At 45.9% G+C, this 14,060-nt stretch overlaps 1 protein-coding gene across 1 annotated transcript; it reads right to left on the minus strand.

Moving 5' to 3' along the window:
- Positions 1–5,885: 5,885 nt before the first annotated feature.
- On the minus strand, positions 5,886–7,972 carry LOC136458721 (cytochrome b561 and DOMON domain-containing protein At3g61750-like). The gene is made up of 4 exons (XM_066458646.1): positions 7,705–7,972; positions 7,172–7,571; positions 6,537–6,823; positions 5,886–6,358 (listed from the first exon to the last, which is right to left on the minus strand). The coding sequence occupies exons 1-4, from the start codon at positions 7,864–7,866 to the stop codon at positions 6,098–6,100; spliced, it is 1,110 nt and encodes a 369-aa protein (XP_066314743.1). The 5' UTR covers positions 7,867–7,972; the 3' UTR covers positions 5,886–6,097.
- Between the last annotated feature and the right edge of the window lie 6,088 nt (positions 7,973–14,060).

Genomic DNA, 14,060 nt, shown 5'->3' on the forward strand with positions numbered 1-14,060 from the left:
CTTCTTGAATGAGCTCATCCCAACATGAGCAAGTCTTCTATGCCATAGCCACCCAAGTGTTGTTTTGGTGAATAGGTAAGTCTTCAAATTTGCATCTTTGGAGGTGAAATCCACTAGATATAGGTTGTTGTATCTAAATCCTTGAATATTACTTGATCATCATCCTTCTTAGATACAACAACTTCCTTCTCGGTGAACAAGCATTGGAAGCCAAGATCACACAATTGCCCAACGGATAGCAAGTTGAAGCTCAATGAAGCAACATATAGCACATTTGATATAGAAAGATTATTTGATATTGCTACTTTGCCCAATCCTTTAACCTTGCCCTTTGAATTATCTTCAAATGTGATTCTTTCTTGTCCATCTACTTCTTCATCTAGTGAGGTGAACATAAGAGGATCACCGGTTATATGTTGTGTGCAACCACTATCAATAACCCAATGACTTCCACTGGTCTTGTAGTTCACCTATACACAAGAGATCAAGCTTTAGGAACCTAAACTTGTTGAGGGCCCTTCACCTTCTCAACAAGTGACTTTGCAACCCAAATTTTCTTAGGCATATTCTTGTTGGGAGGTCCTAAGAACATGACTTTTATCTTTCCACTAGAATCCTTTCTAAGCATGTAGTGAGCATTGAAGGCAAAAGGTCTAGCATGCTTGGGCAAGGGTTATGGTGGTGGAGTTTGGCACTCATGGGCAAAGTGACCTTCTTGTCCACACTCGAAGCATCTCTTTGGCTTTGGCTTTGACTTGTGTTGTTGTTGAGCTTGAGCCTTCTTTTCTTGGTTTGCCAAATACCCAATGCCACTTCTACCCATCTTCATGACGGTGTTCATAAGTAGCTCACTTTGTAGATACTTGCCTCTTGTGAACTTGCTCAATCCAATCTTGAGATGCTCTTTCTCCAATTTAAGCTTTTTGTTTTCTTCCTTGAGAGCATCGTTGTTTTTCTCTTCCTTGACCTTCTTGTTCTCTTCTTTGAGCTTTTTATTCTCAAGGATCAAACCATCATCATGAACAAGAGTTTCTAGCACTATAGACTTGGTGGTTTTGAGTTCTTCAAGATCTTTCTTGAGCTTTTCATTGTCATTCTTGAGCTTGACAAACTCATCATAATCATCGGCCTCCACAACTTGCTTGCCCTTGCTACTAGAACTTTGCTCAATGCTCTCAATGATCAAATCATCACATGATGTAGCTATATCAATCTTAACAACATCGTTAGTAGCATCATGTGGCTCATTGGATAAGAATTCTTGAGCAATGACAAAATTATCATGATTGATCTTTAGAGTTATGTATTCTTCTTTTAGCTTGTTATGGCTAGTGATAAGCTCATTGTGTATCCTCTCAAGTTTATCATGTTTATCTCTAAGCTCTTTCTTAGAAGATTTGAGCTCCTTGAGTTTGGATGATATAGCATCATTTGCTTCTCTAAGCTCAATACTAGCCTTTTCGGCCATATCACATTTTGCTAAAAGTGAATCATTCTTTGCTTCTAGTTTTTTATTCTTAGCTCTAGTCTTTATAATGATTTTAGTGTATTGTTTTAGCAATCTAGCAAGATCATCATAAGAAGGTGATTCATATTCATCATCATCACTATCACTATCATCATTACTAGTATGTTCATCACCACTTCTATCATCATTATTTGATACCTTGCGTTCACCCTTGGCCATGAGGTATAGGTGTGTAGAGGATGATGGCGGTGATGGCGGTGAAGATGATGAGGAGTCAATAACAATTGCGACCACCTTCTCGTTGTCGCTATCATCATCGGATGAGCCACTAGAATAATCAATATCCATGAGCCAATCACCGATGATGTATGCCTTTCCACTCTTCTTCTTCTTGTGGAAGTCTTTCTTCTTGCCATCTCTCTTCTTGTATGGCTTGTTTTTCTTCTTCTTCATTACTTGAGTCATCTTTCTTGTCCTTGTACTTGTTCTTAAACTTATCTTTCTTGGGCTTGGTGCATTGGTGTGCTAGATGACCAGGTTCTCTATAATTGTAGCAATCCATCTCGGAGATTGGCTTTCTTCTAGAGCTAGTGAAGAACTTTTTCTTCTTGCCATCGAACTTGATGCCACTCTTGTTGAGCTTCTTTAGCATCTTGGTGGTTTTTCTCAGCATGAGAGCAAGACTTGCATCATCAACTTCATCCTCACTTGAGCTCTCATACTCAAGTCTTGCTTTGCTCTTCTCTTGGCTAGCTTTGAATGCTAAGTCCTTTTCTTTCTTCTTTATAGAGGATGAGCCATCTTAAGGTGTGATGTGCATGTACATCTCATGAGCATTGATCTTTTCCAAGATTTGTGTCGGTGTAGCGGTGGAAAGATCACCTTGGTGAAACACGATCACAATATGCCCATATTTGTCAAAGGGGAGAACACTCAAGATATTTCTTACAACATCGGATGGTTGCATTTGAGTGAGTCCAAGCCCATTGACTTCCTCTATAAGAACATTCAAGCGTGAATACATTTCATTAGCACATTCTTTAGGAAGCATTTCAAAAGAGTTAAGCTTTTTCATGACAAGATGATAGCGTTCCTCACACTCACTCTTTGTTCCCTCATGGAGCACACAAACGTCCGACCATAGTGCATGGGCGTCTTTGTGGTTCCTCACCCGGTTAAAAACATCTTTGCAAAGGCCTCTAAAGATGGTGTTTCGAGCCTTTGCATTCCATTTCTCGTAATTCACTTCATCGCCTTGTAGGTTAGTAGCATCTCGAGGTTTTGGGAAGCCTTGTGAGGTGGCTCTAAGTATTCCAACATCTAGAGCTTCTAAGTATGCCTCCATGCAAATTTTCCATTATGGAAAATCACCCCCCTCAAAGATAGGAGAAGGTCCATCCCCGTGAGACATCTTTCTCTAGGCGGTTAAGCCTAAATACGTGAGCACGAGGCTCCGATACCAATTGAAAGGATCTAGATGTCCAAGAGAGGGGTGAATTGGGCTAATTCTAAATTTCTTTCAATAATTAAATCATATTGTTAGCCCAATGTACTCCTTGTGCCTAGAAAGTGTTTCTAAAGTTCTATCGCATAAAAAGTCTTGCAACCTAAGTTTCAATCCTACTCTAGCAAGGCAATTCTATGAATGTAAAGACAAGTATTGAATTGCTCAAAGTAAATACTCAAAGTAAATGCTCAAAGTAAAGAGAGAAGGAGGAACGCGGCGATGTTTTGCCGAGGTATCAGAGAGTCGTCACTCCCCATTAGTCCTCGTTGGAGCACCCGCGCAAGGGTATAGCTTCGTCTTGATCCGCGCAAGGATCAAGTGCTCTCTACGGGTTGATTCTTCGACACTCCATCATGGTGAATCACCCACAACCGCTCACAACTTGAGTTGGGTCATCCACAAGCTCCGCTGGATGATCACCAAGCTCCCAATCACCATCAAGCCGTCTAGGTGATGGCGATCACCAAGAGTAACAGGCACGAACTCTCACTTGACCACAACAAGCCTAATGAGAAGGATGGATGCACACTTTGCTACTCTTGATCTCACTAATGAGGGCTCTCTTTGGGATTCTCAAATCTCAATCACCTCACTAGGACCTTGCTCTTCTTGGCACTCTCAAAGGTGTTTCTCAGCTGATGAATTGAGCAAAAGTATCCCCACACATGAATGGAGGAAGTATTTATAATATGGGCTAAAAAACGAACTGTTATGTGCCTTTGCGGGGTGATCGGACACTCCGGTCATATTGACCGGACGCGTCGGTCAGTTCACCCCGAACTCCAGTGTTTAAATTGTGACCGGACGCTGGCCAGCGTCCGATCGTGATTTTCCCTCTCTGGAACCTTACTGGAGTCGACCGGACGCTGGCCCTCAGCGTCCGGTCACTTCCAGACAACTTCACTTTGATCAAATGAACTGACCGGACTCTGCGCCAGCGTCCGGTCACACCGAAGCCAGCGTCCGATCAGTATTTGACCCTACATTCACTTTCAACTTTCGAACGTACGTGAATGAAGTTTGCTCCAATGGATCTAAGGGCTTTTTAGGAGCTACCTAGTGCTAGGTTTAGCAAGTGTGCACCACACCTAGCCCACTAGGCTCACCTAGGTCAAGCTACATGTCCATACCCCCTTAATAGTACGACCAAAGGAAAAACAAAGTGCTAAACTCCTCTAAGTGTCTCTTCAACATCAAACGACACTTAGAACTAGTCCATCTTTAACCTTGACGTCCATCCTCTGAAAACTGAAACAATTTTCATCGTAGGGGCATGACCACCATGATAGCCCAATCGATCTCCATTACCATGATCTAACTTAATTGCCTCTGCAAAACACACGTTAGTCATAGTAATCATGTATTGTCATTAATCACCGAAATCCAACTAGAGGCCTAGATGCTTTCAAGGAGCCAAGACAGTAGGCTGTAAAATGGGTCTACAAAACCAAACATGACTCCAAAGAAAATATAGAAAGATTCAAAGCGTGACTTATGGCGAAAGGCTTCACGCAAAGAGAAGGTATATATTATAATGAGACATTTTCTCCAGTCTCATGTAAGGATTCTATTAGAATCATACTGGTGCTTGTAGCACATTACGATTTAGAATTACATCAGATGGATATAAAGACGGCATTCCTAAATGGGGATCTGGAGGAAAATATTTACATGGCACAACCGAAAGGTTTTGTTGTGGAAGGAAAAGAATGTATGTGATGCCGCCTGAAGAAATCCATTTACGGATTAAAACAAGCTTCAAGACAGTGATATTTGAAGTTTGATAGTACAATAAGAAAGTTTGGGTTTTAAGAAAATGTAGAGGACAATTGCGTTTATGCAAAGTTCAAGAATGAGAAATATATTTTTCTAGTCTTGTATGTGGATGACATCTTGCTCGCTAGCAGTGATATTAATCTGCTACTAGAAACAAAGAAGTTCTTGTCCTCAAAGTTTGATATGAAGGATCTCGGTGAAGCTTCGTTCGTCCTAGGAATAGAGATTCACCGAGATAGAGAAAAGAGGATTTTAGGATTATCACAAAAGGTATACTTAAAAAAGTTCTAAAGAAATACAGTATGCAAAATTATAAGTCTTCACATGCTCCTATAGTCAAGGGCGATAGATATAGAAAATTTCAATGTCTCAGGAACCAATATGAGATCGATCAAATAAAAACGGTTCCATATAGTTTAGCTGTCGAAAGTTTACAGCATGCTCAAGTGTGTACTCGCCCTAACTTAGCATTTGTTATCGGGTTACTTGGCAGATATCAGAGTAATCCAGGAATAAAACACTGAAAAATTAGTAAAAGAAAGTTTTGTGTTACCTACAAGGTACGAAAGGTCTCATGCTAACGTACAAAAGATCTAATTCCATGCACATAGAGGGATATACAGATTCTAATTATGCGGGAGAAAATTATAAGGTGAGATCAAGGTGGAGAAAGTTAGATTAATCCCACCAGTTGACCCAACGACCAATTGGACCCTTGGATCCACGCCCTGATCGGAGACGCCAACCGATCCATGGTTGATGGACCCCAATCGCACAGCGCTATAAAAAAAGATGAACGTCGAGACACAAGGCACGAGGTTCACCTATGCCGTCATAACCCGACCTACATCCTAACCCTAGCCGATCTAGAGAGAGGACGCTGCCAGTGACAGAAAGCAACGCCACCGGCCACCGCCGCCGCTACATCGTCACCTCTGCACCGCCGCCCTACGACCGCGTCTCCACCGACACCGACGCGATGGCCAACTCGTCTTCCTCAAAGATGGCCGATGGTTTGCCACTCCTCATCCCTCTCTCTCTCTCTCTCTATTTCCTCACACTAGATTACGTTCTAGAGTTTTACCATATATCAAATGTTAGTTTATATGCTAGATCTATGGTCAGTGGATCATGTTAGAGCTATCAATCCTATCATGGTATCATGCCTTTCTGTCCAGTTCTAACAAACACCAAAACGCATCACGCACATAGCCTACTCGTCTTGCAGATGCAGATCTTTGCCGCTATAAAAGATCCTGCAGCACACGCGAACATTACACTTGAAAATAAAGAAAGAATATGAACCTCCTTCAGTGACCATCACGAACACCTAAATCGGTAAGTCGCTAATATGCCCCCGTGGAGCCGCTGTTATTTTTCCACCTTGTCCAGAGCAGGACTTCCAGGGTGATGATGGTGATCAGAAGGACGGCCAGGTTGAAACCGTAGCCGATCTTCCACGAGTTTCCTGCACCGCCGACCTTGATCCCGAGGACAATGTTGATGGCTGCAAAGAAGAGGGCGAGCCTGCCGACCCAGTGGTGGTACCAGTTCCAGAACTTGCGGTACTTGGAGTCCTTATTGGGCCTCAGGAAAATTGCCAGAATCTGAAGAAGTAGACAGACATTCAGATCTGTGTAGCATGTCTACTTGCAGTGCAAACCGTTATTTGAACAGCTTTAACACTCAGTCACGGATGCATAACTACCGTGGGTGTTCTGAAAACACCAAACTGTTTTGACATCATGGCATGATTTCAGCTATACAGAAGCAGAAAGCACATACCTGCAAAATGCCTAGCACAAGCACAAATATGCCGAGGCCCCTATGCGCCGGGACGTCAGCTTGGATCTTGTTGTACAATGAAACTCCAGCCACAATGCCGGCCAGACCCAGGATGAATCCGACAAACTGGATACCGGCATGGAGGTAGAACCACAGAGGGTCCCATCTCCTGCAGTACCTTGCAACAATGGCGCCAATTGGCAGGAGCACACCCCACGCGAACAAGTTGAGCGCCCCATGGATCCTTTTCAGACCTTCCGAGAAGGATGACGAGCTTGAAGAGCTGCCTGCAAACAGCCACAGTTTGTTTGTTTGTTTGTTTGTTTCAGTGAGAAGAAAGAATTGGTGATTGGGACGTCAGAGCAGAAGTGCATTCGTCAGTTGTTTGTCATTTGTCTGAGCTATGGTTCTCTGATTTGAGAAGCATAGTAGATCAGATCACACTGGATTGCACAAGCACTTTGCAATTGTTCAAATGACAATGTGTTCACGAAGCAGAGGCATCTATCTTTCAGGTTTTACCAAAAAGAACCCCAACGATTTCAGACCTAAACTGACTGAAATTTTACTTTGTCATGGACTGATTTTTCTCTCATAGTAAAAGGCACTAGAATGAATGAAGCAATCAAACGGACCTGTGGTGAAATCGAATACGATGGAGGTCTTGTCCTGGTGCTCGGAGAGGCGGTCGTTGACGGGGATGGCGGAGCCGAAGGCGAGGAGCACAATCTGGCGCTTAAGCGGCTCAGTGAAGCTGAGCTGGAAGGCGAGGTAGATCTTGGCCTGCTGCACGAGCACGGTGGGCTTGTGGTGGTCGCTGGAGACGAGGAAGCCCTGGTCCGCGACCACCTGGGAGGGGGTCTTGCCCCCCAGCGAGAAGGGCTTGATGTGCGGGAGCCCCGTCTTGCCCATCCACCCCACCATGGCGCTCGAGCCCACCATGAGGCCGTTCTTGGAGAACCCCATCCCCACCCACCCCGTGCTGTACATGGTCGACAGCACCACCCGCAGCACGTTGTCCCTGCCCTGCGCGAACTGCAGTCCAGGCCAGGGAATAGCAGAGGAGTTGCAGTGAGAACGAGCACAGGGCTGCACCGGATCGCCACGGATCTAGCGCCAGGCGGCAAGAATCTCGCGAATCGTAGCAATGGCGAGAGGTACTACATACCCGGAGCACGAAGTTGTTCCAGACGGGGGCGCAGGCGAGCCCCGAGAAGTTGCCGGCAAGCTGAGCCGGCAGCTCGTCGTCGCAGGTCTGCGCCGTCACCGCCGGAGCCAGGACGGCGAGCGCGAGGAGCAGCGAGCCGGCGGACGCGCGCCCCATTACCATCTTCCCGGGAGGGAGACAGCCGGCGACGCCCACGCGGGAGAACCAGTACAGCTACGCGGCTACGCCTGCGTATCAACTGCGACGTGCCAACCACCGCTGCTGCTTTTACTGAACCTTGAACCGAGCTGCGTGGTGTTAGGCCGTCCACAATGCGGGAGTGTGGCTAGAAAATTTGTGGGTCCAGCTACAGCAAATTAAGCACCAGCCAAGTAAAGCTGCAGTGGGTAAGGTAGGTGAAACCGATGCTACGTATTTAAGTGGGACCCACAGCTTCAATAAAATATCATCATCTTCTCCACCATCCGTTTCAGTCGCGCTTTAGAAATTTCCTCAGTCCTCCCGTTCCTCCTGAAGTGGATGAACTTCTACCGTCTATTTATAATTTTTTAAGAAGTTGGAACCGGCGCAAGAACTTTCACCGCTCTCTCTTTTCCTGGCGTCGCTCAGAGTTGGTAGCACCTCTCACAGTGTTAGGAGCGGTGCTCTACTTTTCTCTGTCCTTTCTAGGCAGCACTTAAGCAACACATTGCGGAGGGCCTTAGTTGATCTCCACCAATAGGGCCAACGGTCTATTGGGCCCTTGTCTCTGCGTCTTGATCGGGGGCGCCCAATCCTAATATGGTTGGTGGACCCCTGTCGCACAGCACATATAAAAGAGAGGTGGGGATCACGGCTCTAACTACGAGATTGGTCTGAGCCGCCGTGATCCACCAACAGAAAACCTAATTCGATCTACAGTAGTGCTGCCAGCGACGGGAAAGCCACCAACCGACTCCGCTGTCGCCTCTACATCGCCACTGGTCATCGCCACCATGCTGGAACCACTGTGCCAAGCTGCCGTGACACCGTCATCTAAGCTGTTGTGGCACCATAGACCTAATGGTGACCTAAACCAAGGTACATCTACGGTTTTGTCATATAGACCAAGAAGCCTACCCTGAATCTACCTTACAGAGGTACTCCCTGATACTAACAATGATATCAAGAGCCAAGGTCAAAGTATAGGGTAGAGCATTGAAAAAAATCAACAATAACAAGGGTCCAATCCGTTTCGTATTGAGACCCTTGAAAGGACCTAGGATGCCGTCTAGAGGGGGGTGAATAGGCGTTTTTTATAATTAACACCTCTAAATGCGGAAATGATAAGTAAAGAGAGTTTCCAAAATGGAAACTCCAAATAACAAGTAGTACCACCCCTCACAAGTTAGCCACAGAGTATATAAAAGATACTAAATAAATCTAGGAGCCAAATGCCTGCAACCAAAGAGTTAGAACACAATACAAATCAGTTTGGCGCAGGGGCTAATACCGGACGTGTCCGGTAGGTATACCGGACGTGTCCGGTATTCACGACTTCTGTAGAACAGCCCTAAATTTGCTCCTTTTGATTTCTATCTCAATCCAAACTGCAGGAAACTATTAAAGATAGTAATATACACAGAGAACCTGCAGAATAGCTAGAGCAACACAAATTTTAAATGAAATGCGAATTAAGACACGATATTTGTTTTATCGAAGTTCGGACTCGTTCGAGTCCTACTCTCCGTTGAGGGGGCTGCGGGCGACCCAGCGAAGGTCAGCCCTAGAGGGTACCACGAAGGTCACTCTAGCCGGAGTCTTTTCCAACTCCTTTTCCTCCTTCCACTAAATGATTCCGAGGCGGCGTAATCGGCCGTTACAAAATTTCCGAAGCAACCACAATCTCTCGGTTGCTCTCCGGCGACGCCTAGCCGTCTAGGACCGAAGAGTCCAAGAGTAACAAATACGAATCACGAGATTGACAATATGCACAAGTGCTCAAGTGGTGGCTTGCTTTCTTTTTCAAATTCTTTCTCAACCCATAAATTGATTTTGCAATTTGGATCACACACTCACTAAGAGAGGGTTTAGGAGAGTTGACAAGGCTCAAAAACATGTGTCTATCTCAGCAGAATCAGCAGCCTCCAAAGGTGGAGGCTTGGGGGTATTTATAGCCCCCTTGAAAAACTAGCTGTTTTATAGCCGTTGCAATACCGGACACGTCCGGTATGCATACCGGACACGTCCGGTATGACTCACACTGCGCCAACGGTAACTAAGTTACAGCGATGTTGTGAGGCGTCGGAACTCCCGAAGAATGCCGGGACTTCCGACCATCGGAACTCCCGACTCAAGTCAGAACCCCCGACCCTCAGTAATTTTGAAAAACATGTAACTGAGTTAAAGTTAGTGAGGTGTCGGAACTCCCGACTCACGTCGGAACTCCCGACCCTCACGACTTTTGAAAACTAGCCGTTGGCTTCTGGTCATCCATACCGGACACGTCCGGTATGAATACCAGACACGTCCGGTATGACAAGGACAGTGAACCCTCCAAATCGGTCGAAGTGCGACACGTCGGAACTCCTGACCCATGCCGGGACTCCCGATCGTCGAAACTCCCAACCTACGTCGGAACTCCCGACGAACCAACCCGAGAACAACAGTTTTACAGCTGCTGGACAAATACCGGACACGTCCGGTATGAATACCGAACACGTCCGGTATTGCCAGACCAGCAAGAAATCAGTTAGCACTTTTGTCGCTCAAATACTCAAAACTCACATGGGTTGGCTTGAGCACTTATGAAACATTATCTATCAACATGATGCATCCCTCTTAATAGTACGGCATACCTATTAAACTCAAGATAAACGGAAATATGAATTTGTACCACTTGAGTTGTTCTTTTGAATTGATGCCGTCCCTTCCAATCTTCATCAAGTAAGGGTGCTAACATGTTGATGTTGATCTTTTCACTTGAGCATAGCCATCTTGAGCATGTGACTTGATTCCATTCATCAAGTTTGAATAATCCCAAATGTATCAAGTCACTTCCATCAAATACTTCATTATAGATTTGATCCTTCACATCAATATGACCATCTTAGCTTGATTAGTACCTCAACTAAATGCAAGTACTTTCTTCGTCACCCTAGCTAGGTTCTTCGGCCGCCAAGCCGTCGCTTGCCCTTCACCCTTGCTTAGTACCTCGAAGCCTTTCCTTGCTATCTTCACCATCTCAAGCCATCAAGTCACATCTTGTGTTGAATCATCCATTCATATGTATTGTTATCTTTTTCATTTTAATTTAGCAAGCTTCAAATATGAGACCATTCCATATGCAATCCCTCATGTCTCATTAACTAATAATCATGAGCTTGCTTTCACATAGTACATGGAAATCCCACAAGAAATAAGCCTTCACATGAATTCCATTTGCATTGTTGTCTTGTGCTTGAACTAGATTGTTTATACAACAACACATCATTTTGGCTTTTATTAAGTGCCTGTGAGATAACCTATTACCTGTTCACACTTAGCAAACGGGTTAGTCCTTTAATCACGTTGTCATTCAATCATCCAAAACCCACTAAAGGGCTAGATGCACTTTCAACCCTAACCCTAACCGGGTAAGAGCAAACAAAAAAGAGACCGGGGGTGGTGGATGTCACCCAACTCCCGGTCACCACCGCCACTGAGCGGGAAAGATGCCGCACTACTGTACTCGTGGGCGCACGGCAAGAAAAGAACATCCGTGTTCGGATCAGAGAAGAGAAGAGATAGGTGTCCCGGCACTCCAAGTCGAACCCTAACCCACGAAGCACCGTGGGGAAGATGAACAGTAATCCCTAACCCTAACCCTAACCCAAATCAGTTCCCCTCCGAAAAGAAAAGAAAGAAGATCTAAAAGAGAAGGGTAGAGGGGAAGGGGCTTATCTCGAAGATCTTGAACCCAAACCGAAAGAAAACCGAATCAGGTTCAACCGAACCCTAACCCTAACTCGCGACGAGGAAGGGAAAGAGTATGATTCAGTACAAATAGATAAGAAAAGAAATCGAATGAAAGAGATGAACCAAATCGAATGAATCGAATCGGGAAAAGAAACCCTAACCCTAGATCCCAAAACGGTTGAATCCGAGAAGAACAGTGGTGCACCAAATCATGAAGGGAAGAAGGGAAAGGGGAGGCCTGCCTCAACCGCTGCTGACACCGCCGTAGTGCAGCTCGCCGGCGCATGGGAAAAAAGAACAGTGGGTCGCCCTAGATCTAAACCCTAATCCCTAACACCGGTTCGGATAAGAGAAGAATCCAAATCCAAATCCAAAAGAAGAAGGGGACGGGAAAGAAGAGGAAATGATCCTACCTCGCCGTGTGTCGGGATAACCTCTCGCCGGCGCGGGAGAAGAAGGCCGAGCCGGGGGCAGCTGCTCGTTAGGACTAGCCAAGGAGGCGCCGCGGCGAGGCTGCTCGACGGCGGCGCGCTCACCCGCTGGGGAGCGCGCACGCCGGCTAGGGGGGCGGCGATGGCGTCGAGGCCTTGCTCGCTCTCGTTGTTGCTTGCTCTTCGCTCGGCTGCTCGGAGATGCTGTGCTGAGGAGAGACAGAAGTGCGGCGAAGAGAGAGAGAGAGAGCGAAGAACGGAATGAGGCTAGGGTTTTCTGGCCGACGCGACCGAGAGGGTTTTGATCCCGCGAAGCCTGCGCTCGACCGTCGGATGAGATCCGACGGTGAGATTTCAACGGGCCGCTCTCGGCCCAGGCGGGCGAGTGCACCGGGCTGCTTTGCCGGCCTAGGCCCAGGTTGCGGCCTGGGTCAGCGCAGCGCACGCGTGCGCATGTGAAAGGCCAGAGCTGGGCCGGCCCACTGTGACAGTTCCGGTCCAAGATCAGTTTTTTTCTTTTTATTTTCCAGTAATTGCTTATTTCTGGATAATAAAAAATAGCTCAAAGAAAATAGAAAAGGTAATTTTTCCCTCTGGGTAAAATTCAAGAGACTGAGTATACGTTTTCCGCTGCCAAAGAAATTGTTTATTCTCCAGTTATTTTGAACCAACGTGATATTTAATTGGAGAAAAAGAGATTTTGACATGATTATGATGTTGTTATTTTCTGACCAACGTTGTTAATAACAATATTGTAATTTTAATGATTTATGCATTAATTCTATTTCTGCCCAACGGTGATGTAGAATTAGTGTATAAGAACAGTTGTAAATTTTAATGATTTATGCATTATTTCTATTTCTGCCCAACGGTGATGTAGATTTAATATATAAGAACAGTTATATGTCTTGATTTTAACCAACGTTGGAATCAAGGCATGCAATTGTTGTTATTTTTTATGTGAAGAAAAGGTTTAACCTGGCCTTCATCCTGACTAAGGTGGACTGGGTAGTCACCTTACCGTATTCCTCAGAGCCTGTGGCACCGGTGAGAGAGATAAACGAGGCTGATGCCACTTGTGCAACTAAAGAGAGGGATTTTAAATCCCGAAAGATGTCCTATGCCCTTGAGCATAGGAAGTGTGTCACTGTCGACAAGAAATGTTTGGCTGTGATAAAGAACACGATCGGGCCCAACGGCCTATTGGGCCCTTGTCTCTGTGCCCTGATCGGGGACGCTCAATCCTAATATGGTTGGTGGGCCCCTGTCGCACAGCACATATAAAAGAGAGGTGTGGATCACGGCTCTAACTACGAGGTTGGTCTGAGCCGCCGTGATCCACCAACAAAAAAACCTAATCCGATCTACAGTAGTGCTGCCAGCGACGGGAAAGCCACCAACCGACTCCGTCGTCGCCTCTACATCGCCACCACGCTGGAACCACTGCGCCGAGCTACCGTAACACCGTCATCCAAGCTGTTGTGGCGCCATAGACCTAATGGTGACCTAGACGAAGGTACATCTACGATTTTATCATCTAGACAAAAAGCTTACCTCGAATCTACCCTACATAGATACTCCCTGACTAACACGTGGGAGTTGGGTACGTCCCGGATGCTGGTAGCCGGGTGGGCAGCTGCGACCTGGAGGAGGTAGGATGCAGCTTGCGATTGTGCTTATGATATTGCCATGTTGCTAGTGCCGGTGAGCTGTTCTCGCGAGAATCTCCTGCGAGCAAGTGTCGCTAATCGCTAGATCTAGAACGAACAGGCAGGCAAAAGGGATCCATGTGTGTGCAGTTGTGCACCTGCACCGTGCACGCACTACTCTAGAAGCTTTCTTGGGTTGAGCTAGCTTTGTCTTCAATGTGATCCTTTTTTTATGTGCAATGTTTTGTTCTGATTTAGGCTGCACTATGAAATCTTGATAAATCTTAAATACCCATATAGAACTTTACTCAAAATTTCAAGCCCTCGGTGTGGAGATGTACTCTGAAAACATCTAGGTCCT

Source organism: Miscanthus floridulus, chromosome 6, assembly GCF_019320115.1.
Source record: "Miscanthus floridulus cultivar M001 chromosome 6, ASM1932011v1, whole genome shotgun sequence".
NCBI classification, from domain to species: domain Eukaryota; kingdom Viridiplantae; phylum Streptophyta; class Magnoliopsida; order Poales; family Poaceae; genus Miscanthus; species Miscanthus floridulus.